The 26,556-nt window shown below is 40.9% G+C and overlaps 1 protein-coding gene across 4 annotated transcripts in view; it reads right to left on the minus strand.

Annotated features, from left to right (window-relative positions):
- Positions 1–26,556, minus strand: part of RPS6KA1 (ribosomal protein S6 kinase A1) — a 652,732-nt gene that overhangs the window by 113,913 nt on the left and 512,263 nt on the right. For all 4 annotated transcript variants that reach the window (XM_075335914.1, XM_075335912.1, XM_075335913.1 and 1 more), the window contains one exon: positions 24,824–24,926. In XM_075335914.1, the coding sequence (XP_075192029.1) occupies positions 24,824–24,926 (103 nt within the window). The remainder of the gene's footprint in view (positions 1–24,823; positions 24,927–26,556) is intronic.

Here is a 26,556-nt window from a genome sequence, read left to right on the forward strand (position 1 = left end):
AATTGGACAAATAAACCAAATCCAAACAAAATATTTTTATTTTCAATATTTTGTTGCGAATCCTTTGGAGGCAATCACTGCCTTAAGTCTGGAACCCATGGACATCACCAAACGCTGGGTTTCCTCCTTCTTAATGCTTTGCCAGGCCTTTACAGCCGCAGCCTTCAGGTCTTGCTTGTTTGTGGGTCTTTCCGTCTTAAGTCTGGATTTGAGCAAGTGAAATGCATGCTCAATTGGGTTAAGATCTGGTGATTGACTTGGCCATTGCAGAATGTTCCACTTTTTTGCACTCATGAACTCCTGGGTAGCTTTGGCTGTATGCTTGGGGTCATTGTCCATCTGTACTATGAAGCGCCGTCCGATCAAGTTTGCGGCATTTGGCTGAATCTGGGCTGAAAGTATATCCCGGTACACTTCAGAATTCATCCGGCTACTCTTGTCTGCTGTTATGTCATCAATAAACACAAGTGACCCAGTGCCATTGAAAGCCATGCATGCCCATGCCATCACGTTGCCTCCACCATGTTTTACAGAGGATGTGGTGTGCCTTGGATCATGTGCCGTTCCCTTTCTTCTCCAAACTTTTTTCTTCCCATCATTCTGGTACAGGTTGATTTTTGTCTCATCTGTCCATAGAATACTTTTCCAGAACTGAGCTGGCTTCATGAGGTGTTTTTCAGCAAATTTAACTCTGGCCTGTCTATTTTTGGAATTGATGAATGGTTTGCATCTAGATGTGAATCCTTTGTATTTACTTTCATGGAGTCTTCTCTTTACTGTTGACTTAGAGACAGATACACCTACTTCACAGAGTGTTCTGGACCTCAGTTGATGTTGTGAACGGGTTCTTCTTCACCAAAGAAAGTATGCGGCGATCATCCACCACTGTTGTCATCCATGGACGCCCAGGCCTTTTTGAGTTCCCAAGCTCACCAGTCAATTCCTTTTTTCTCAGAATGTACCCGACTGTTGATTTTGCTACTCCAAGCATGTCTGCTATCTCTCTGATGGATTTTTTCTTTTTTTTCAGCCTCAGGATGTTCTGCTTCACCTCAATTGAGAGTTCCTTAGACCGCATGTTGTCTGGTCACAGCAACAACTTCCAAATGCAAAACCACACACCTGTAATCAACCCCAGACCTTTTAACTACTTCATTGATTACAGGTTAACGAGGGAGACGCCTTCAGAGTTAATTGCAGCCCTTAGAGTCCCTTGTCCAATTACTTTTGGTCCCTTGAAAAAGAGGAGGCTATGCATTACAGAGCTATGATTCCTAAACCCTTTCTCCGATTTGGATGTGAGAACTCTCATATTGCAGCTGGGAGTGTGCACTTTCAGCCCATATTATATATATAATTGTATTTCTGAACATGTTTTTGTAAACAGCTAAAATAACAAAACTTGTGTCACTGTCCAAATATTTCGGGCCCTGACTGTATATATACAGATATACATATATATATATATATATACACACACACACACACACACACACACACACACACTAATTTTTTTTTATTATTTCCCATTCACTTTTCATTATTTATTGTACAAACTGATCCCCCCTTTTTTCTGGTTCCCTGTTCTATTCATTATTATTTTTTTTAATAATTTTATTTTTCACTTTTTATTTTTTATACTATATTTTTTATTTTATTTTCCAATTTACATTATTTTGTATTTCTATTTTCTTTTTCCATCATTTATGTACCTCATGTGTAATTACACACGTTAATACACATATACCACTACTGGGTATATTCTCTTTGATTTCGGAGGTGTGGATTGTTTTTGATGTTATGTAAATCATCTTCATCTGTTACTTTTGTCTTCCTTCCCTTCCTTCTTATACATCTAAATACAACTTCTGTCCATAATTGCCCTTTGGTTTGTATTGATTTATTTATTTATTTATTTATTTAATCTTTCCTTCTCCTTTTCTCTACACTGGGTGTAGACTTATTAGGCAAGTTGTATTTTAGCGGACTTTTTTTTATTATTGATCCACAACTATGTTCTCAATCAACCCAAAATACTCATATCAAAGCTTAATATTTTTGGAAGTTGGAGTGGGCTTTTTAGATTTGGCTATCTTAGGAGGATATCTGTTTTTGCAGGTAACTATTACAGTGCAGAATTATTAGGCAACTTAATTAAAACCAAATATATTCCCATCTCACTTGTTTATTTTCCCAAAGTAAACCAATATAACTGCACAAAATTTGAGAATAAAAATTTCTGACATGCAAAAACAAAACCCCAAAAAATTAGTGACCAATATAGCCACCTTTCTTTAGGATGACACTCAACAGCCTACCATTCATAGATTCTGTCAGTTGCTTGAATTGTTTACGATCAACATTGCGTTCAGCAGCCACTACAGCCTCCCAGACACTGTTCTGAGAGGTGTACCTTCCCAGTGTCTGAGTTGGAGTGGAGCTCTCTGCCCTTTACTGATCAGCCTCTGGCAGATATATCAGGCCCATCCAGAGTCACTCGCATTTCATCAGTCCATAAAACCTTTGAAAAATCATTCTTAAGATATTTCTTGGCCCAGTCTTGACGTTTTATCTTATGTTTCTTGTTCAAAGGTGGTCGTTTTTCAGTCTTCCTTACCTTGGCTATGTCCCTAAGTATGGCACATCTTGTGCTTTTTGATACTCCAGTAACGTTGCAGCTCTGAAATATGGCCAAACTGGTGGCAAATGGCATCTTGGCAGCTTCACGTTTGATTTTCCTAAATTTATGGGCAGTTATTTTGCGCCTTTTTGCCCAACACGCTTCTTGCGACCCTGTTGGATATTTGCCATGAAATGCTTGATTGTTCAGTGATCACGCTTCAAAAGTTTGGCAATTTTAAGACTGCTGCATCCCTCTACAAGACATCTCACAATTTTGGACCTTTCAGAGCCCGTCAAATCTCTCTGCTGACCCATTTTGCCAAAGGAAAGGAAGTTGCCAAATAAATATGCACCCCTTATATAGGGTGTTGATATCATTACACCACACCCCTCCTCATTACAGAGATGCATATCACCCAATTTACTTAATTGGCAGTTGGCTGTTAAGCAGCTTGGAGTAGGACAAAATGTATAAAAATTATCATGTCATCAAAATACTCATTTGCCTAATAATTCTGCACACAGTATATTTACATATTTATGTTCATGCTCTGCCTGCCTAGACCCACAGTCCCGATGCGCTATCTGCAGCGCTTTTGTTACCGTCCTTTTCTGTGCATGCGCAAACTCCCCTGACCTCCTAACTCTTTTTGACCCAATGTATTTGCCGTCGCTGCATTGTGCGCATGCGCCCACGCTCGCATTGAAACTGGTCCAGACCGTGTCAGCATGCACCAAACAGGTGTGTTATACTATATTTTTATTACTTGGGCATAAAAACCTTTTCCTCAGAGTCTTTCCCACATTTCCCTGATGAAGCCACATGTCGCGGCTATAAGCGTGGGGCTCTGCTACATTACCCCCCACCCCCTTGTTCTACATGATTGACTCAATTTTGGGTTACTGCTTGGTCGGACACCATTACGGTGCTATGCACCTTACTGGCCGATTGTATAGCTTCCTTTTTTTATCTATACCTATTGCTGGATCTCTGCATTCTGTTTATTCAACATACCTGGTAATGCTATTTTGCTTTGTGGTCACATTAGTGTCACGCTTTATGGCCTTGCTGGGTGCATATATAGACCCTTTTGGCTTATGATTATCAGATTATATAGCGTATTTACCAGGGTCATTACTATTGTCCGTATACTTTTGCTTTACCCTGTGGTTATTTAATTATTGTTTGGAGTAGCTGTATGCATTTATTGTAACGTGCATGGTGTTGGGGGATTTGCTTACATCTCACGGATTCTAGGTATTTGTAGGGTGTTGTGGTCAATGTATTATGGTTATTGCTTGCTTGCTGTTTTTAATTGTTTTTAACTTTAATCTGTAATAAAAGTTTGCTTTTTATTACTACATCAGGTTATAATAGCTCCAATTTTTCCCAGTGTCTCTTTCTCTCCTCTTCATTTTGTGCTCATCACACTGCAGGAGCTTGCACCCTATTTATTTATTTATCCATTGATATATTATTCTCGCAGTGCACTCCTTTCATCATTTTTTCCATATATCTTGCTTCTGGTTCCTCTTTCAAGGTTACCTTTCTGGAGGTGCACGCCCCCCTATTTACAGTTAGGTCCAGAAATATTTGGACAGTGACACAAGTTTTGTTATTTTAGCTGTTTACAAAAACATGTTCAGAAATACAATTATATATATAATATGGGCTGAAAGTGCACACTCCCAGCTGCAATATGAGTGTTTTCACATCCAAATCGGAGAAAGGGTTTAGGAATCATAGCTCTGTAATGCATAGCCTCCTCTTTTTCAAGGGACCAAAAGTAATTGGACAAGGGACTCTAAGGGCTGCACTTAACTCTGAAGGCGTCTCCCTCGTTAACCTGTAATCAATGAAGTAGTTAAAAGGTCTGGGGTTGATTACAGGTGTGTGGTTTTGCATTTGGAAGCTGTTGCTGTGACCAGACAATATGCGGTCTAAGGAACTCTCAATTGAGGTGAAGCAGAACATCCTGAGGCTGAAAAAAAAAGAAAAAATCCATCAGAGAGATAGCAGACATGCTTGGAGTAGCAGAATCAACAGTCGGGTACATTCTGAGAAAAAAGGAATTGACTGGTGAGCTTGGGAACTCAAAAAGGCCTGGGCGTCCACAGATGACAACAGTGGTGGATGATCGACGCATACTTTCTTTGGTGAAGAAGAACCCGTTCACAACATCAACTGAAGTCCAGAACACTCTCAGTGAAGTAGGTGTATCTGTCTCTAAGTCAACAGTAAAGAGAAGACTCCATGAAAGTAAATACAAAGGGTTCACATATAGATGCAAACCATTCATCAATTCCAAAAAAATAGACAGGCCAGAGTTAAATTTGCTGAAAAACACCTCATGAAGCCAGCTCAGTTCTGGAAAAGTATTCTATGGACAGATGAGACAAAGATCAACCTGTACCAGAATGATGGGAAGAAAAAAGTTTGGAGAAGAAAGGGAACGGCACATGATCCAAGGCACACCACATCCTCTGTAAAACATGGTGGAGGCAACGTGATGGCATGGGCATGCATGGCTTTCAATGGCACTGGGTCACTTGTGTTTATTGATGACATAACAGCAGACAAGAGTAGCCGGATGAATTCTGAAGTGTACCGGGATATACTTTCAGCCCAGATTCAGCCAAATGCCGCAAACTTGATCGGACGGCGCTTCATAGTACAGATGGACAATGACCCCAAGCATACAGCCAAAGCTACCCAGGAGTTCATGAGTGCAAAAAAGTGGAACATTCTGCAATGGCCAAGTCAATCTGCAGATCTTAACCCAATTGAGCATGCATTTCACTTGCTCAAATCCAGACTTAAGACGGAAAGACCCACAAACAAGCAAGACCTGAAGGCTGCGGCTGTAAAGGCCTGGCAAAGCATTAAGAAGGAGGAAACCCAGCGTTTGGTGATGTCCATGGGTTCCAGACTTAAGGCAGTGATTGCCTCCAAAGGATTAGCAACAAAATATTGAAAATAAAATTATTTTGTTTGGGTTTAGTTTATTTGTCCAATTACTTTTGACCTCCTAAAATGTGGAGTGTTTGTAAAGAAATGTGTACAATTCCTACAATTTCTATCATATATTTTTGTTCAAACCTTCAAATTAAACGTTACAATCTGCACTTGAATTCTGTTGTAGAGGTTTCATTTCAAATCCAATGTGGTGGCATGCAGAGCCCAACTCGCGAAAATTGTGTCACTGTCCAAATATTTCTGGACCTAACTGTAGGTGGTGGTTGTAATTGATTTACACCATTTTTCTTTATGGCGTTTTCTGGACTCAATGGATTGGGATTCATGGGAGGCCGCTTGGCAGGCCCAGTCGGGCAGCGTTTTTCTTTCAGGGAATCCTTCTTTGCACATCCCTGATTAATTCTCCATTCTTACCTCAGATTTGACAGCAGCACATAAAACAAGTATCAGACTATGGTGGAACATACACAGCCTTGAGGAGTACCTCAGGGCTGGTATAGTTCCACGTGGGCCCCGGGTCTCCATTTTTCCCACTTGCGAACCATCTCTGGCTTTCCAAGATACTTGGGAACAGGGCCTCCTGCGGTGCTCCAATATTTGAATTAACATGTTGTTGGAGCATGACAAGACCCTTCTTGCCACTACTAAAACAAAACATAAAAGACCTGGAGGCCAAGCTTAATAGAATGGATAATTTGTCACAAATTACAGCATTTCAACAGAAACTGGAGTATTTGGATCGCTACGAGCAGGATTTTATTGACAAAAAAAAACCAGAAGAAGTTCCATCGAGATCGTACAGATTTTGATAATAAGAGTCATGTAAAACTCTCGAAGGGTCCTCACCTCCCTCTTTGCCATCAGCCACAGATCATCATGACTATTATATGATCGGCCTGAAAGTTTAGGTATTTATGACTTTGGGTGATGGTAGAACTGCAACCAAAGGATGCAAAGAAAAACATCCCTTTGTTCTGTTGGAGGGAAAACTTCCAAAACAGTTTTTAAGCACTACGTGAATGGTAGAATAATTAAAAGCACATTGCCAGAATCCCTGTAGCGCGCTGAGCCCAGCGCACCATTTAATTTGACTGGGAGATCGCTGGTATCACGACAAATTAGTATTGGCCAGTAAAATCATGCTAGATGCGTTGTGCTTGGTTTGTGATAATCTTGGCACAGTCCACAAGAGACTGTAAAATGAGGTCACAGAGAGGGGGGGTTACCTAAAGGCATAAGAGTGACTAGCTCCTAGATGGGGCAGTAAGTACTGGAGGGCATCAGTAAGGGGTGATGCTGGCCATCTCTCTACCATCTTCTTCTCTTGGAGTCCCTCCCTCCCTAAATTCAGATGTCACATCTATGGCACGAGTTTAGTAAGTTTCACGTTTATACCTTTTATTTTTATGTAACTGTCTATACTGTAATTGCATGGTTCCCTTTTGTAAATTCTTGTATATTCTTTTAAACACTGCCTATTTTCGGATTAAATATATAAAATTTAATAGTTTCTTTCCTCATGCTTTATATACGAATCCAAAAACCCAAAGGATCTTATGCTATCTGTAACGAGTACCCGGACTGCCTGTGAAACGTCCGGTGGTGGCAGCATAATTATTAGTGCATAGAATTATTGGAGTGCTATCATTAAGGGTACCGTAGTATATATATATTCCATTAGCGGATATCGGTGATACATACATTTACCCTTGCTGTGAGACCTCAAATATTTGGCATTATTAGCTCAGCAGCCTCATTCTGTTCATTGTCCTGCAGTACCAAAAGTGGCCTGCCGGCAAGAGGGGCGCTAGAGAGTAGTCGTGTTTGTGACAAATCAGCGAACAGCTGCGGGATATCTGAGTGACTGCCCCCGGCTGTTCATGACAGACAGCTTTCAAATGGAAACACATGGGCAATTCTCATCATACCAACAGTCTGAGATCCCTCTCTGGGAACCATGATGGGCATTTGATCACCAAAAACGCCAGCTCGAGTTATTTTTTTGTCCTCAACTGGCAGCGACCTAGACACAGAAGAGGTGGCAGGGGCTCCCGTAAGAACTACCAGACCTTGGAATCATGTGTCCTATCACACATACGGAGCTAGGCAACGACATCGACCTTAGATGCCACTTATGACACACTGTCCTCTGTCACAGAGGCAAATGTCAATAAGGACTCCCTACAGGCAAGTAATCTTTCTAATTATACCTTGTCACAATTTGAAATCTCTGTGCTACAGAAGGGCTTGACCTTTTCCCCTACATATGGCCTGGATAAGTTTCCCTTATCAAGGATCTGTACCTTTTCTGTAGACATCTTATTTTTCAGGTTATCTACATAAGACCAGAGGTGTTTGATTCCCTACAACCGGACAAGTAACAAGTCTTCTGTGACTTATTGGAATTGCTACATGAAAACACAGACATCAGGTTGGACAAAGTTCCCTCACAGGAATAGGTCTACTACAATTCCATCGTTCTCCTTGGTACCAGCTGTCACACTCTTTTTATTTAGTCAAGGCTGATATTTTGGACCTATCATGACATGTCTCCAGAGCACCTAATCTTAATATACAGGAAAGAAGGGCAATTCGGAATTTAAGGACTAATGTCAGCTTTGTTATCAAGGAGGCGGACAAAGGAGGCAATGTGGTTATCTTGCCCATGGACCTATACCTAGAGGAAGCTAATGGGCAATTAAACAACTGTAGCTATTATTATAAACTACCATTTGATACTACAGTCCCCTTTACCTCCAAACTCCATCGTCTTTTGTACTCAGCATATCGCTTTGGGGTTATTTCCACGGATTAGAAAAAATAAATGTGGGTTGATCATCCAATTATTTCAATATTCTACAGGTCATCAAAAATACACAAGTCCACTAAAAAACCGCGAGGCAGACCTATTGTTGCCAGTATTGGCAGCCTTTGTGAAAGGGCAAGTGTACAGTGCCTTGATCGAAAGTATTCAGGCCCCTTGAATTTTTCAACCTTTACCCACATTTTAGGCTTCAAACAAAGATAAAAATTTTAATGTTATGGTGAAGAATCAACAAGTGGAACACAATTGTGAAGTTAAAACAAAATTTTCTCATTATTTTACACCTTTTTTAAAAAATAAGAAACTGAAAAGTGGGGCGTGCAATATTATTCGTCCCCTTTACTTTCAGTGCAGCAACCTCACTACAGAAGTTCACTGAGGATCTCTGAATGATCCAATGTTGTCCTAAATGACTGATGATGATAAATATAAGCCACCTGTGTGAGATAAAGTCTCCATATAAACGCACCTGCTCTGTGATCGTCTTAGTGTTCTGTTTAAAGCGCAGATAGTATCATGAAGACCAAGGAACACAACAGCCAGATCCGTGATACTGTTGTGAAGTTTAAAACCGGATTTGGTTACAAAAAGATTTCCAAAACTTTAAACATCCCAAGGAGCACTGTGCAAGCGATCATATTGAAATGGAAGGAGTATCGTACCACTGCAAATCTACCAAGATCCGGCCGTCCATCCACACTTTCATCTCAAACAAGACGACTGATCAGAGATACAGCCAAGAGGCCTATGATCACTCTGGATGAACTGCAGAGATCTACAGCTGAGGTGGGAGAGTCTGTCCATAGGACAACAATCAATCGTACACTGCACAAATCTGGCCTTTATGGAACAGTGGCAAGAAGAAAGACATTTCTCAAAGATATCCATAAAAAGTGTCATTTTCAGTTTGCCACAAGCTACACCAAACATGTAGATTAAGGTGCTCTGGTCAGATGAAACAAAATCGAACTATTTGGGCACAATGCCAAACGATATGTTTGGCGTAAAAGCCACACAGCTCTTCACCCTGAACACACCATCCCCACTGTCAAACATGGTAGTGGCAGCATCATGGTTTGGGCTTGCTTTTTTTCAGAAGGGACAGGTAAGATGGTTAAAATTGATAGGAAGATGGATGGAGCCAAATACAGGACCATTGTTGAAGAAAATCTGCTGGAGTCTGCAAAAGACCTGAGACTGGGACGGAGATTTGTCTTCCAACAAGACAATGATCCCAAACAAAGTAAAATCTACAATGGAATGGTTCAAAAATAAACGTATCCTGGTATTAGAATGGCCAAGTCAAAGTCCAGATCTGAATCCAATCAAGAATGGTGGAAAGAGCTGAAAATTGCTGTTCACAAACGCTCTTCATCCAACCTCACTCAGCTCGAGCTATTTGCAAAGGAAGAAAGGGCAAAAATGTCAATCTCTATCTCTCGATGTGCAAAACTGATAAAGACATACCCCAAGAGACTTGCAGATGTATTCGCAGCAAAAGGTGGCGCTACAAAGTATTAACTTAAAGGGGACGAATAACATTGCATGCCCCTCGTTTCTGTTTTTTATTTTTTTTTAAATGTTTAAAATAAACAATAAATTTCACTCTACTTCACAATTGTGTCCCACATGTTGTTGATTCTTCACCATTAAACATTTTTTATCTTTAGATTTGAAGCCTGAAATGTAAGTAAAGGTTGACAAATACAAGGGGGCCGAATACTTTCGCAAGGCACCGTATATGTGGACTTTTTTCTCCAGCCCATGGTCACTAGCTTACCATCATTTGTGTAGGACACCTTACACTTTGTCAATTTTTGTAGGAACATCAGTCTCCCATCATAAGGTTTCTTGATCACTTGCGATGTGGAGTCACTAAACACAAATATCAAGTATGAGGATGGCACGCATGCAATCACATATATTTTGGATTTACAGGGACACTGACCACATGCATGATTCCTTCCTCATTAATCTTTTGGATTTTGTGCTCAAGCACAACTACTTCCTTTTTGATTGAGTGTTCTACAGGCAGGTTTCAGGCATGGCCATGGGTGCGCATTTCGTGCCGGCCTTCGTGAATTTGTTTTTGGGATGTTGGAAGGCTTCATTAGTGTTTTGCCTGGATGTCTTTCAGAATAAGGTCCGGCATTGGCATCGATATATCGATGACATATTCTTTATCTGGCTGGGCACAGAGGAGGAGTGTCTTGATTTCATTTACACCCTAAATTGTAACTCACTGAACATTTTTTTGACACATACCATCTCACCCGTTTCAGTCACCTTTTTGGATCTTAAAGTCTGTATCAAGGAAAACGACGTGTCTACCAACTTATTCCGGAAGCCAACAGCAACGAGCAGTCTTTTGTAATACAGTAGCTTCCATCCACAGCATACGAGGAATGGGGTACCCACAGGTCAGTCCCTTCGAATTAGGCGCAATTGCAAGGAAGATTCGGATTTTTTACATCAAGCAGGACTTCTTACCAACAGATTTCGGGGCCGTGGCTACCCTAAGAAGGTTATCTCTGGGCCATATCAACAGGCTCGTTCGGAAACACAGACTTCCTTGACCATGGCTACCCCAAGAAGACAGATCGGAAGGTGAGATTCATTGCTACCTATAATGATCAGTGTGGAAAATTAAGGGGCATCCTACAGAACCACTGGTCTATTTTGACCATGGATGCTCAAACCTTAGGGGTGGTGGGCCTATGCCCTTCACTTACGGCATGAAGGGCTCCTAATCTGAAGGACCTATAGACTAGAAGTTATTTTATGAGACCTACTAACAGGTTTTGCCGTGGCATTACGTTGAAAGCCTCATTTACCTGTGGCAACTGTAGTATCTGCCGGTATATGCATCCTACTTACAACAAATTTCAAAATCCACAGGTTTCTACGGATTACGTTATTTCATAATACATCAATTGCAGAACAACTAATGTTATTTACTCCATCATCTGCTCATGTGATAATGTCTACGTAGGACAGACCACACAAGAGCTTCGGAAAAGGATCCAAAAGCATTTGTCGACCATCAATATGACGGTGATAGATTTGAAGAATGGTAAATCCATCACCTCGGTGGCTTCTCATTTTTTGGAGCATCATCAAGGCAACACACACAATACTCGGATTGTGGGGTTGCAGGAATACATTGGTAATGGTAGGGATGGTACCTGTCATAATTGGCTGTTACAGACTGAATCTAAGTGGATTTTTAATCTAAATACAGTCTCCCAGGCAGGTCTCAACTAGGAACTCCTCTTCACGAGTTTTCTGGGTTAATTACTTATTTTTCTTTTTAAAGAAGAAAAAATAAAATAAATAAAAAAAATTCTGACTCCAGGTCCCCGTGTGTGTACATTCTCTCAACTTCTGAAACCTGCAAGGAACTGTGCGTTCATAGGATTTTTGGACTCTTGACCCTTCCTCTGATTCTTCAACCAAGCTGCTCTCTACAAAGGACCTTTTCCATGGATATTGCTCTTCAAATATACATTTGCACTTGTGACCTTTTTGAATTATCTGTTACATCATCCTTTCCTCCTCCAACGGACCCTTGTGGATAGTGGCAGCAATGATGGCTTTACGCCACAATCCTGTCTATATATATATATATATATATATATATATATCATATATATATATATATCATATATATATATATATCATATATATATATATATATATATATATATATATATATATATATATATATATTTCATATTTCATATATATATATATATATATATATATATATATATATTATATATCATACACACAGTGCCTTGCGAAAGTATTCGGCCCCTTTGAATTTTTCAACCTTTTCCCACATTTCAGGCTTCAAACATGAAGATGAAAAATTTACATTTTATGGTGAAGAATCAGCAACAAGTGGGACACAATTGTGTAGTTGAATGAAATATATTGCTATTGTAAACTTTTATAAAAAATTAAACTGAAAATTGGAGCGTGCAATATTATTCGGCCCCTTTAAATTAATACTTTGTAGCGCCACCTTTTGCTGCGACTACAGCTGCAAGTCGCATGGGGTATGTGTATCAGTTTTGCACATTGAGAGACTGAAATGCTTGCCTATTCTTCCTTTGCAAAAAGCTCAAGCTGAGTGAGGCTGGGTGGACAGAGTTTGCGAACAGCAGTTTTCAGCTCTTTCCACAGATTCTCAATTGGATTCAGGTCTGGACTTTGGCATGGCCATTCTAAAATCTGGATATGTTTGTGTGTGAACCATTCCATTGTAGATTTTGCTTTATGTTTTAGATCATTGTCTTGTTGAAATACAAATCTCCATCCCAGTTTCAGGTCTTTTGAAGACTCCAACAGGTTTTCTTCAAGAATGGTCCTGTATTTGGATCCATCTATCTTCCCATCAATTTTAACCATCTTTCCTGTCCCTGCCGAAGAAAAGCAGGCCCAAACCATGATGCTGCCACCACCATGTTTCACAGTGGGGATGGTGTGTTCAGGGTGGAGAGCTGTGTTGCTTTTATGCCAAATATATAATTTGGCATTGTGCCCAAATAGGTCGATTTTGGTTTCATCTGACCAGAGCACTTTCTTCCACATGTTTGGTGTGTCTCCCAGGTGTCTTGTGGCAAACTTTAAACAAACACTTTTTATGGATATCTTTGAGAAATGGCTTTCTTCTTGCCATGCCCATAAAGGTCAGATTTGTGCAGTGTACGACTGATTATTGTCCTATGGACAGACTCTCCCACCTTAGCTGTAGATCTCTGCAGTTCATCCAGAGTGATCATGGGCCTCTTGGCTGCATCTCTGATCAGTCTTCTTGTTTGAGATGAAAGTTTGGATGGATGGCCGGATCTTGGTAGATTTGCAGTGATATGATACTCCATCCATTTCAATATGATCGCTTGCATAGTGCTCCTTGGGATGCTTAAAGTTGTAGAAATCTTTTTGGAACCAAATCCGGCTTTAAAACTTCTCCACAACAGTATCACGGACCTGCCTGTTGTGTTCCTTGGTCTTCATGATGCTATCTGTGCTTTAAACAAAACACAGACTATCACAGAGCAGGTGCATTCATACGGAGACTAGATTACACACAGGTGGCTTATATTATTATCATCATCAGTCATTTAGCACAAAATTGGATCAGAGATCCTCAAACTTCTGGAGTGAGTTTGCTGCACTGAAAATAAAGGGGCTGAATAATATTGCCTGCCCTAATTTTCAGTTTATTCTTTTTTTACAAAAGTTTAAAATAAGCAATACATTTCATTCAACTTCACAACTGTGTCCCACTTGTTGTTGCTTCTTCACCATAACATTAAAATTTTTATCTTTATGTTTGAAGCCTGAAATGTGGGAAAAGGTTGAAAAATTCAAGGGGACTGAATACTTTCGCAAGGCACTGTATATATATATTCTTTTGATTGTCGTATGGTGCTGTGTACTTCTCATCCTCTTCCGTTTTTCCATTTCCATTGTTGTGTCACATATTCATATGGACATACACAGTATATTAAATGTATGTATCAGGATTATTCAAGTCTCTTTGTATATTGGCCTTGAAGAATTACCCCCTGTTTAGGAAAATTACTTTATATACCCTTAGAGTACACCATGTATACCTCCACAATCTGTCTTCTGTTTTGTTCCGCCCTATTATTCTATTGGGTTTCATTAGCATTAGGTTATATTTTCTAAATATATTATGTATATATATATATATATATATATATATATGTATATATATATATATATATATGTATATATATATATATATGTATGTATATATATATATATATATATATATATATATATATATATATATATATGTATATATATATATATATATATATATATATATATATATATATATATATATATATATATATACACACACACACACACACACACACACACACACACATACATACATACATACATATATATATATATATATATATATATATATATATATATATATATATACACACATATATATATATAACACGTATACATATTTTTATTATTTTTTTTTCTTTTTATTTTTCATTTCCTTTCCATTACTATTTTTTTGTACAAACCCCTCTCTGTTGTGAATGTCATCCGAGGGGGTGATGGTTTGGAGCTCCCTCTGGTGGTCAGGACTGGGGGTGAAGCGGACTGTGCCTCAATGGGTGTGGGAGTTAATTGGGAGGTTGGGAAGCCCAATTGCACATCAGCCTGGGTTATATGGAAGAGTAGTGTCTGCTGGCTGGGGCCGGTTATAGTTGTTCCGTTGTCTATGAATTGACTTGGAGTTGTCCTTCCATTTATTCTGTGCCTGTCCCATTCCAGATAAGTTGCAAGTTATTTGCTTTATTGCCTGATCCACACCTAAGGGTGTTTGTTTTTCTTTTTGTTTTGCATAAGGTCTGTTTTCTTGCAGGAGAGGAATTGTCTGTTTTGATGAGCATGGGGGTTTCCCCTCTGCAAGTCTCACTGCAAGAAAAGGGAGATTCTCCCTGATCTATTTGATTATTTGCACTTTTGTATTTCTTGAGATTTTTTTGGTATTTTGTTTCTCCCATTATTTGCAAGAGTACCTGATATAGTGGGGAAGAGTCCGTGTGGTCTCAGCATTTTTCTTATCAGGAGATTGGTATTTTTACGCAGGGTTTTGCACTGACCACAATTCGGTATCTGCCATGTCCTGTTCTATCTAGAAAAGTGGGCCTTGCCTTTGATGATCTATATTTCCTATCTGTGTATTGTGTTTTCTTACATCACTGTTGGCTTTATATGTTGGGGGCTTGCTATTCCTTTGGGGACTACTCTGAGGCAAGATAGGTTTCCTCATTTCTATCTGTGAGGTGTAGTAAGTTTCTCTGGCTGTGACATGGCGTCTAGGTGTGTTTAGGACCGCTCCACGGCTACTTCTAGTGTGGTCTGACAAATAGGAGATTGCGGTCAGCTCTGGTTCCAACTACTCATGTTTTTTCTGCTGATGGGATTTTTGTGATCATCCACGGTGACCTGATTATAACACCTCCCCCCTTCCCCTTTTTTTCTGGTTCCCTGTTCTATTAATTTTATTATTTTTTCAGATTTTAATTTTTATTTATTTTTTCAGTTTTTGTTTTTTATATTGTTTTATTTTCTTTTCCAATTTACTTTTCATTTTTTATTTCTTTTTCCATCATTTATATACCTCATGTGTAATTCCACACATTAATACACATATACCACTACTGGGTATATTCTCCTTGATTTCGGAGTTGTGTGTTGTTTTTGATGTTATACGTGAATCCTCTTCATCTGTTACTTTCCTCTTCCTCCCTGCTTTCTTATACATCTAAATACTACTTCTGTCCATAATTGCCCTTTCGTTTGTATTTATCTTTCCTCCTCCTTTTCTCTATCTACCAATGCATGTTCATGCTCTGCCTGCACCCACAGTCCCAATGCTCTATCTGCAGCGCTTTTGTTACCGGACTTTTCTGCGCATGCGCGAACTCCCCTGACCTCCTAACTCTTTTTGACCGAATATATTTGCCATCGCTGCGTTGTGCGCATGCGTCCGCGCTCGCATTGAAACTGGTCCGAACCGCGCCACCGTTCACCAAACAGGTGTGTTATACTATTTTCTTATTACTTGGGCATAAAAACCTTTTCCTCAGAGTCTTTACCACATTTCCCTGATGAAGCCACATGCCGCGGCAATGCACAGGGGTCTCTGCTACATTACCCACCCACTCCTTGCCCCCTTGATCACCTACATGATTGACTCCATTTTGGGTTACTGCTTGGTCGGACACCATTACGGTGCTATGCACCTTACTGGCCGATTGTATAGCTTCCTTTTTTATCTAAACCTATTGCTGGATCTCTGCATCCTATTTATTCAACATACCGGGTAATGCTATTTTGCTTTGTGGTCACATTAGTGTCTCGCTTTATGGCCTTGCTGGGTGCATATATAGACCCTCATGATTATCAGATTATATAGTCTATGTACCAGGGTCATTACTATTGTCCGTATACTTTTGCTTTACCCTGTGGTTAATTATTGTTTGGAGCAGCTATGTGTGTTTATTGTAACGTGCATGGTGTTGGGGGATTTGCTTACATCTCACGGATTATGTACTATAGTTATTGCTTCTGTTTTTAACTTTAACTGCAGGAGCTTGCACTCTATTTATTTATCTATTGAGCTATTATTCTAGCAGTGCACTCTTTTCCTCCTTTTTTTCAGAAGCATCTGAGAGGACATGGCAGAGATGAAGACTCTACTCAACGTCCCACCCCGATACACAAACAGCTCACTGCACCAAAACGTCTATTGGTAATTAAAGAATAACCAGGCTGTGGATTTCTGCAGTGAAGGTACCTATTAAATCAGCAGGACAAAGCCTTTATGCCCATACCTTTAGTTTGCCATACCGAATCCTGATGACAGGTTCTCTTTAATACTTCGTACAAAATGCCTTTGTTGGTGAGGACTATTGATGAGTGATCCCTACCATGCTCGGTACTTGTGCAGTTGGATGCTCAAATGGGCTCAACTCGTGTACTTAACTTCTGGAAAAATGCTCAAGTTCCCCATTGATTTTCATTATACTTGGTACCTGAGGCAAGCACATCCGGGCTTCTGACTGCTCTTTACAAATACTGAGCATGTTAGTGGTGGGGCTCATCACTAGTGATATTTCACAGGCTTGTCTATATGTTGTTGAGCAAACTTTAAAATAGAACTTGAATTTACGATTGAACATTTTTTTTTTGTTCAGGAATGGAGTATTGCATGGTGAATGTGCATGCAGGTGACATATTTACTGAATTACTTATTGTTTTCTTTGAAACAATTGTACCTGCTGATTTTAGGTCTTTCTGTAGCTCTCCACAGGAGTATATTGTCTCTTTGACAGATCTTCTGTTAATTCTTTTCAATTAAATCTTGCCACTTTTGGATTATGGCCCAAATAAAGTGCTCACTTGATTCTTCAATAGTTTAGACGTTCTCTGTAACCAGTGCCATCAGCATGTTTTTTTTAGATATGGTTGCAAAGGTCTTCAAACAGCTCACAGATTTCACCCATCATGAGATGTTTCTTGTGTGGCACCTTGGTAATGAGACACCTTGCTTTCTAATTACTGATAGATTTCAGCTGGTGTCATGACTTTCCATAACTTTTTGCACCTCTCTGCATGTGTTCTATACTTTTTCCATGTCTCATTTCTCATTATTACACACCTTAATTTATATGGTTTGACATCTTAGCCTGTGTGGATTGAATGGGTTGTGACCAACATCTGGTGACAAAGTCATGTCAATAACACCTTTAGAAATATAATTTACTTGGAAAGTTGGTGATGTGTTCAATACTTATTTCACAAGCATGGAATCAGGAGAAAAACGAGTAATGTGCTTCAGTGAAAATATATATTTTTTATTTTAAATACTTGCATAGGTTCTTAATATGTTAAAAAAAATTAGTAGATACATCAAATACAAAGATAGTATCACGGACCAAGAGGGAGATATTAAAAAGGCAATTGCATGACCTGTCTTACAAATAATGAATGTGTATAACAACAGGATGTAGATGTAAATCTAGGATTAAAGTTCCATCAAAGATCATGTTTGAGATTTCAAAAAACATTGTTACACAAAGACAAAAAGAATCACTGTTGTAAGCTTTTAGAGGGAAATCCCTTCTTGTATTGTTACACTGGAGCGATTTAGGCAAAGATCCTCTCAACAAAAAGCCAGAACACTGCTGAATTTAGACCAATAGGGAATAAGGGTATATCAGTAAAATTGGTCAATTTTAATGAAGAACAAGTGTTTAGATCATAGGATCAATCAGCCATAAAATGACACTTAAATACAGCAGTGAAAGGCAGATGCAGAATGGGTCCCACCTACCGCAGACACAGTGTATTAAGCTCCAAATGATTATAGGCAGACAAGTCATGTATGGTAAAGAGGGGGTTAATCCCTTAAAGAACCTCCTGCATGACGTGTCTTGCAAGTAATCAATCTGTATAACAAAAAGTAAATCTAGGAGTAAATTTCCATCCAAAAATTTTATATTTAAAATTTCAAAAACATTGTTACACAAGACAGAAAGAATCACTGTTGTAAGCTTTCAGAGGGAAATCCCTTCTTGTATTGTTACACTGGAGCGATATAAGTAAGGATCCCCTCAGCAAAACGCCAGAACACCGCTGAATTTAAACCAATAGAATGTTCAGGCATGGTCCCCGTTATAACAGTGAAAATTTAGTCAGTTTTAATAACACACGGGTATTCAGACCATGTGAACAATAAGCCATGGGATGACAAATCAAGACAGCAGTGCAAGGCATATGCAGAGAGGGTCCCACTTACCGCCAGCACAGTGCCTGAAGCTCCAAAAGATTGTAGGCAGACAGGTCAAGTATGATGAAGAAGGGGTTAATCCCTAAAAGACCTCCAACGTACGTTTCACAAAAATGTGTAGTGTTGCTTCGTCAGGGAGTGAAAAAGCTCTCTATGCGGCAGGTTTAAATATCCGCGCATGGCTCATTACAGCTGTATCCTGTCACTGGGATTAGGTGGCGCATGCGCACAATCTTGGAAGAACTTCAGTCTGAACAACCCTCTGACAGTGCAGGTGTGTATGCCCCTTCGATTATGCCTAAATCCACACGATTTCCCCCCTTGTCACTATGCCCCTCTGTCAACATATTTACGAGACTGGTGTTGAATGATTTTGCCCAATTATCATCAAGACGGTATAATGAGACGGCATTAAAACAACTTCAGGAGTGGAAGGATGTCGTAATAAAGCCCGCTGACAAGGGGGGAAATATAGTAATCTGGCCTGTGGAAAAATATGAAAGGGAAGTCTTCCGTCAGCTGAGAGACAAAGACACATATAAGAAATTGGATTTCAATCCTACCAACTCCTTCTCCAGGGATCTTGTGGTGATCCTTGAGCGAGCGCTGGACTTGGGTCTCGTCACGAGGAAGGTTTTGGATGGTTTATTCGTTAAATACCCTAAGGTGCCCACCTTGTACTTACTGCCCAAAATTCACAAGGATGCCCTTGACCCGCCCGGCCGTCCGATTGTGTCTGGATTGGAGGGAATGTGTGACCCGCTGTGTAAATTTATTGACTTCTACCTTAAACCCCTAGTGGAAACACTTCCCTCCTATCTTAAAGACACAACGGACGTGCTGAGTAGGGTCAATGACATCCATATGGAACCTGACATGCTGATAGTAACGGCGGATATAGAATCATTGTATACCTGTATCCGCCATGATGATGGACTGGCAGCTGTTCAATTCTTCCCCGGGAGCTCCGGTCGGGACAGCGCGATGTGTGATCTCATTCTTTTGCTGCTCCGCTTTATCCTAACCCATAACTTTTTTACGTTTAAAGATTCATTTTACCTCCAGCAGCGCGGCACTGCGATGGGTGCGTCCTCTGCGCCCTCGTACGCTAATCTCTTCCTAGGGTTCTGGGAGAGATTATTTTTTGGTGACAGGGGCGACCAGGCCGTATCCCATGTGCAGTGCTGGCTGAGGTATATAGACGACTTGTTAATTTTCTGGCAGAATACGGCGGACCAGCTTGAGACTTTCGTGGGCAGACTGGGCATGAATCCATTTAAACATCAAATTGACGTATAAATATCACTAGAAACGCATTGACTTTTTGGATGTACTCATTGAAGTTGATGACAACAACTTCATCCAAACCGATGTATTTTGCAAATCTACATCCGTCAATGCGTTACTTCATGCCTCGTCTGCCCACAACACATCCACTATTCGCGCAGTCCCCACCGGACAGTTCCTGAGGATGAGGAGAATATGTTCATCTGATCAGAAGTTTGAAGAGCAAGCTGCCGATCTCATGTCACGGTTCCGAGAAAGAGGGTATAGCAACCGTAATATTAAGAGGGGTTACCTTAGGGCTAAAAACACTCCGAGATCCCAACTCCTTGTGACGAGACACAAGAACACATCTGATGGACCAAGTGTCAGGTTTATTACCACATTTAACCAAGAGTGGCACAATATTAGGGCTATCATAAACCGACATTGGTCTATTTTAAAGACTGATCCCTGTTTGAAGGACTCCCTCTCTACTTATCCCATGACGACAGCCAGAAGAGCGGCCAATCTTCGCGATGTACTTGTCAGGAGTCACTATGTTCCTCCAGCATCTAGTTTTTTGGGCCTGACGAATCCTCGCATTGGCTGTTTCCCATGCGGCCACTGTCTGGCCTGCAGCAATATCCTGCGTAGCTCGGTCTTTTCATCAGCGGATGGCACAATTGAATTCCACATTAGAGATTACATCTCATGTGGTACGTTAAACGTTGTATACTATGCAGTCTGTGGATGCCCACTGATTTACATTGGTTTGACTTCACGTGAACTGCGTGTCCGTGTCCGAGAACACGTAAGGGATATTGCTGCGGCCCAGACTGTGGACAATATTGCCTCTTTAAAAACTATACCTCGCCACTTCCGATTGCACCATGGATGTGATCCTACATCACTGTCCATACGTGGCATTGAAGTTGTCCATGGTTGCATTAGGGGTGGCAATATTAAAAGAAGTTTGGCCCAGCGTGAGACAAGGTGGATGGTGACACTTGGTACCATCACCCCTTTGGGTCTCAATGAGGCTTTGAGCTTCGCTCCCTTCTTATGACCTCACCCCATTTAGGTTTTCCCTTTTTCTGATTGAGGGAAATATGTTTTTAATTTCTTTATGTTTTTATGTCACTTATTCATTTTGATTTCTCTTCTTTCATTTGCTCTCTTATATAGCTTGGACCTTGCCCTGTTCATTGATGTGATACGTATGAGGACTTCCAGTTTGTGAACTATCATATTGAAACTTATACAGTGATTGGATCGGACACACATCATTCTAATGGATGTACTTATGTTTATGCTTTACTATGTATACTGGTACCTGCACTGCACTTTTTCAATGTTTTATATCTGGGTATTATTCCATGATGTTGTGCCCCCTCTGATTATATATATTCTGGTTACCTTCAGCCTCTGTCATGGATGTGCGCGCACGTACGTGGCACCGCTGGCCCGTTCTCCATCTGGCCGTCTGTGGATGGTGTCTGCGCATGCTCAAGTGCTATGGAGACGCGTCCCCGCACCCACGCATGAGCTGACGCCATGACGGCCAGTGGATATTTCCGGGTCCTGGCGGTGTCATGTGCGCATGCGCCGCCTAATCCCAGTGACAGGATGCAGCTGTAACAAGCCATGCGCGGATATTTAAACCTGCTGCATAGAGAGCTTTTTCACTCCCTGACGAAGCAACAGTACACATTTTGTGAAACGTACGTTGGAGGTCTTTTAGGGATTAACCCCCTCTTCACCATACTTGACCTGTCTGCCTAAAATCTTTTGGAGCTTCAGGCACTGTGCTGGTGGTAAGTGGGACCCTCTCTGCATATGCCTTGCACTGCTGTCTTGATTTGTCATCCCATGGCTTATTGTTCTCATGGTCTGAATACCCGTGTGTTATTAAAACTGACTAAATTTTCACTGTTATAATGGGGACCATGCCTGAACATTCTATTGGTTTAAATTCAGCGGTGTTCTGGCGTTTTGCTGAGGGGATCCTTACTTATATCGCTCCAGTGTAACAATACAAGAAGGGATTTCCCTCTGAAAGCTTACAACAGTGATTCTTTCTGTCTTGTGTAACAATGTTTTTGAAATTTTAAATATAACATTTTTGGATGGAACTTTACTCCTAGATTTACTTTTTGTTATACAGATTGATTACTTGCAAGACAGGTCATGCAGGAGGATCTTTAAGGGATTAACCCCCTCTTTACCATACATGACTTGTCTGCCACCCCACCTACTGTCTCCTCCCCAAAATCCTTTAGAATGTAAGCCTGCAAGGGCAGGGCCCTCTTCCCTCTGTACTAGTATGTCTATTGTAACTTGTATATGTGTTCTGTATGTAACCTCCTTCTCATGTACAGCACCATGGAATCAATGGTGCTCTATAAATAAATAATAATAATAATATAATCATTTGGAGCTTCATACACTGTCTGTGGTAGGTGGGACCCTTTCTGCATCTGCCTTTCACTGCTGTATTTAAGTGTCATTTTATGGCTGATTGATCCTATGATCTAAACACTTGTTCTTCATTAAAATTGACCAATTTTACTGATACACCTGGTAACATACCCTTATTCCCTATTGGTCTAAATTCAGCAGTGTTCTGGCTTTTTGTTGAGAGGATCTTTGCCTAAATCGCTCCAGTGTAACAATACAAGAAGGGATTTCCCTCTAAAAGCTTACAACAGTGATTCTTTTTGTCTTTGTGTAACAATGTTTTTTGAAATCTCAAACATGATCTTTTGATGGAACTTTGCTCCTAGATTTACATCTACATCCTATTGTTATACACATTCATTATTTGTAAGACAGGTCATGCAATTGCTTTTTTAACATCTCCCTCTTGGTCCGTGATACTACCGTGTTTTTCCAAAAATAAGACCTCCCCCAAAAATAAGCCCTAGCAGGGATTTTCAGCATTTTCGGAGAAAGGCTTAAATATAAGCCCTCCCCCGAAAATAAGCCCTAGTCCTGGATCAATAATGAAGTGTCCCTGCAGCTAAAAAAGATACAGATACTGCAGGACACTTCATTATACACAGCGGCACCCGGCAATTACACTCACCCGACACTGAGCGGCAGGTCCTTTAGTGATCACACACCCGCACACAGCAGCTCTCACACACACACACTTACACACACACAATCAGATCTCACACACACACCAGATCTCACACACAAACATCGGATCGCACACACAGTCAGATCGCACACATAATCAGATCGCACACACAAACATCGGCTCACACGCAAACAACAAATCACACACACACACACACACACACACACATCGGATCGCACACACATCGGATCGCATACACACTCACCTCATCCAGTGACACTGATCACTTCTCGCCGGGAGAATCCTGAGAGGCAGTGCGATGCAGCGCGGACGAACAGGACCTGCGGCCGGACACGTGACTTGCTTCATTCTCTGCTGCCGTAAGTGCTGGATGTTATGTGATGTGATGTGTGTGTGTATGTGTGTGTGTGTGTCTGCAATCGGCTGTGTGTGTGTGTCTGCGATCGGCTGTGTTTTTCTGCGATCGGATGTGTGTGTCTGCGTTCGGATGTGTGTATCTGTGATCGGCTGTGTGCCTGCGATCGGATGTGTCTCTGTGATGGCTGTGCGTGCCTGCGATCTGCTGTGTGTATCTGTGATCGGCTGTGTGTGTCTGCGATCGGATGTGTGTATCTGTGATGGCTGTGTGTGATCTGCTGTGTATATCTGCGATCTGCTGTGTGTGTATCTGTGATCGGCTGTGTGTATCTGTGATCGGCTATGTGTATCTGTGATGGCTGTGCATGCCTGAGATCTGCTGTGTGTGATCTGCTGTGTATATCTGTGATCTGCTGTGTGTATCTGTGATGGCTGTGCATGTCTGAGATCTGCTGTGTATATCTGCGATCTGCTGTGTGTGTATCTGCGATCGGCTGTGTGTGTATCTGTGATCGGCTGTGTGTATCTGTGATCGGCTGTGTGTATCTGTGATCGGCTGTGTGTGCCTGCGATCTGCTGTGTGTGATCTGCTGTGTATATCTGTGATCTGCTGTGTATATCTGTGATCTGCTGTGTGTCTGTGTGTGATCTGCTGTGTGTGTCTGGGATCTTCTGTGTGTGTCAGCGTGTCAGCTAGCAGCAGGGGAGGACGGCGTGCAGCACCGACCGGAGATCACAGGAGGACCTGGGAACCACGCAGACGTCCTGGTCTGGTGAGTATGAGTCTCCTGGGAAGTGGGGGGTCTGCTTTTTTGGGGGGTAAACTTACCCCCAACCGTGTTTCTCCAAGAATAAGACCTCCTCCAAAAATAAGCCCTAGCGCTTTTTTGGGGGGCAAAAAAAATATAAGACAGTGTCTTATTTTTGGAAAAACACGGTATCTTTGTATTTGATGTATCTACTAATTTTTTTTAACATATTAAGCACCTATGCAAGTATTTAAAATAAAAAATATATATTTTCACTGAAACACATTACTCGTTTTTCTCCTGATTCCATTTCGTGGTATCGAGTAGCTTGGCATGCTGAAAGGTGGTTCCTGATTGGACCTCCTCAGCTGCTCTTTGAAACTGTTGGATCTTATGTATTTATTTCACAAGCAGTTTATAATTATCAATGTGAAGTTATTGTAAACTGAATTATGGAATAACCGTAGTTTTAGTTATGAAAGGATCAGATTACAGTAATGCGTTTCCTCATGTTTCCTGACAAGTCAACTACATTGGTTTTCCTCAAATAAAATTACATCACCTTTTGGAGTACGTGACGTAAATTCTGTATCAAAGTAGTAGGTGTCATCTGGCTGTGTAACTGCTGGTTTAAATGGTGGGCTGATCTCTCGACGATACAGCCTCTGTAAAATGAAAGTGGAAATGTTGTTTACATAGGCTTAAATGCAAAAAGCTCAAGATGGTGTCTGTTCTCACTATTGCTGAGGCCTCTGCTATCCAACTTTTTTGATTAAAAAAAAACAAAAACAACAACACACAAAACAATTTAACACTTAAAACGGTTATAAATAGTGATGGGCGGACCTGGACTGTAAAAGTCCGGAACCGAGCAGTTTCAAAGGTACCCGGGTGCCGGACCTGGGATTCCGGATGTTGATTTGGATCCGGCACTGGAGAGATTAAAAATAAATAAATAAAAAGGAAAACTAAACAAAATAAGAATCAAGCAAGCGTTCATACTTACCGAGGCTCCAGCGCGGCTGTACACTGCTCCTACTGCCTCTCCTTCATTTCATGAGCCACTAATTAAAGCTTATGCACTGCTTTCCCCACCCACCGGCCGTCCCGATGTCTGCGAGTAGTTGCAGTCAGACGCACCCCCCAGCCTGTGTGATAGCATCTGACTGCAACCAATCACAGGCACTGTCTGTGGGTCAGTATCGTGGTATAAAAAAAAGAATGACATATTTGGCATAGAGTTCCCCCCCGTATTATGATACCCAGCACAGATAAAGCATATGGCTACAGGTTGCAGCCCCCAGCTGTGTGCTTATCTTTACTGTGTATCAAAATAAGAGGAACTACATGCGGCTTAATAACTTTAAAAAACGGCGTGCGGTCCACCCCAATTTTGATACCCAGCCAAGATAAAGCACGACAGCTGGGGGCTGGTATTCTCAGGCTGGGGAGGCCCGTTGCTTATTGAAATACCAGCCTGCAGCCGCCCAGGATTGTCACATCTATTAGATTTTCTGCCAGGAGATGAAGGTTTGTGAACCTGAATTTACGGAGGTCACTTGAGGTCCTCTGTGGTCAGATTACCTGCAGTCACAGGTGGAGTGATATCACCGCTGATTGCTGTGGTTTATTCATTCTCTGTCTGAACATCACAGCATTCAGTTATGTACCATGATCGTGCGCTGTAACTTCAGATATGTATCAGAGCTGAATCATCGTGTGATCTTGTGTGGATTACGTCGGACCTGCAGGGGTGTTTTGGAGTTAATAAAGTGGTGAGAAAGAATGTTTTTATGTATTTTATTTCAAATAAGGATTTTTTTGGTGTTTGTGTTTATTAACTTTCAGTTACTGATTAGTAATGGGGGGGGTCTCAGACGCCTGCCATTACTAATCTAGGGCTTATAGGCAGCTGTGGGCTGCCATTAACCTCTTTTATTACTCCAATTGCCACTGCATCAGGGCAATTTGGAAGAGCAGGGTAAAGTGCTGGGATTGCTGCATCTAATGGATACAACAATCCCAGGAGGCTGCAGGCTGCTATTTTTAGGCTGGGTGGCAGCCCATTAAGCATGGGCCTTCTCAATCTAAGAATACCAGCCCCAGCTGTCAGGCTTTATCTTGGCTGGGTATCAAAATTGGGGAGGACGGCACGCCGTTGTTTTTTTTTTAATTATTTAAATAAATAATTTAAAAAAAAAATAAAAACCCCACATGTGGTTCCTCTTATTTTGATACACAGCCAAAATAAGCACACAGCTGGGGGCTGCAGCCTCTGTAGCCGTATGCTTTATC

The sequence above is a fragment of the Anomaloglossus baeobatrachus genome, chromosome 2 (genome assembly GCF_048569485.1).
Source record: "Anomaloglossus baeobatrachus isolate aAnoBae1 chromosome 2, aAnoBae1.hap1, whole genome shotgun sequence".
NCBI lineage: Eukaryota > Metazoa > Chordata > Amphibia > Anura > Aromobatidae > Anomaloglossus > Anomaloglossus baeobatrachus.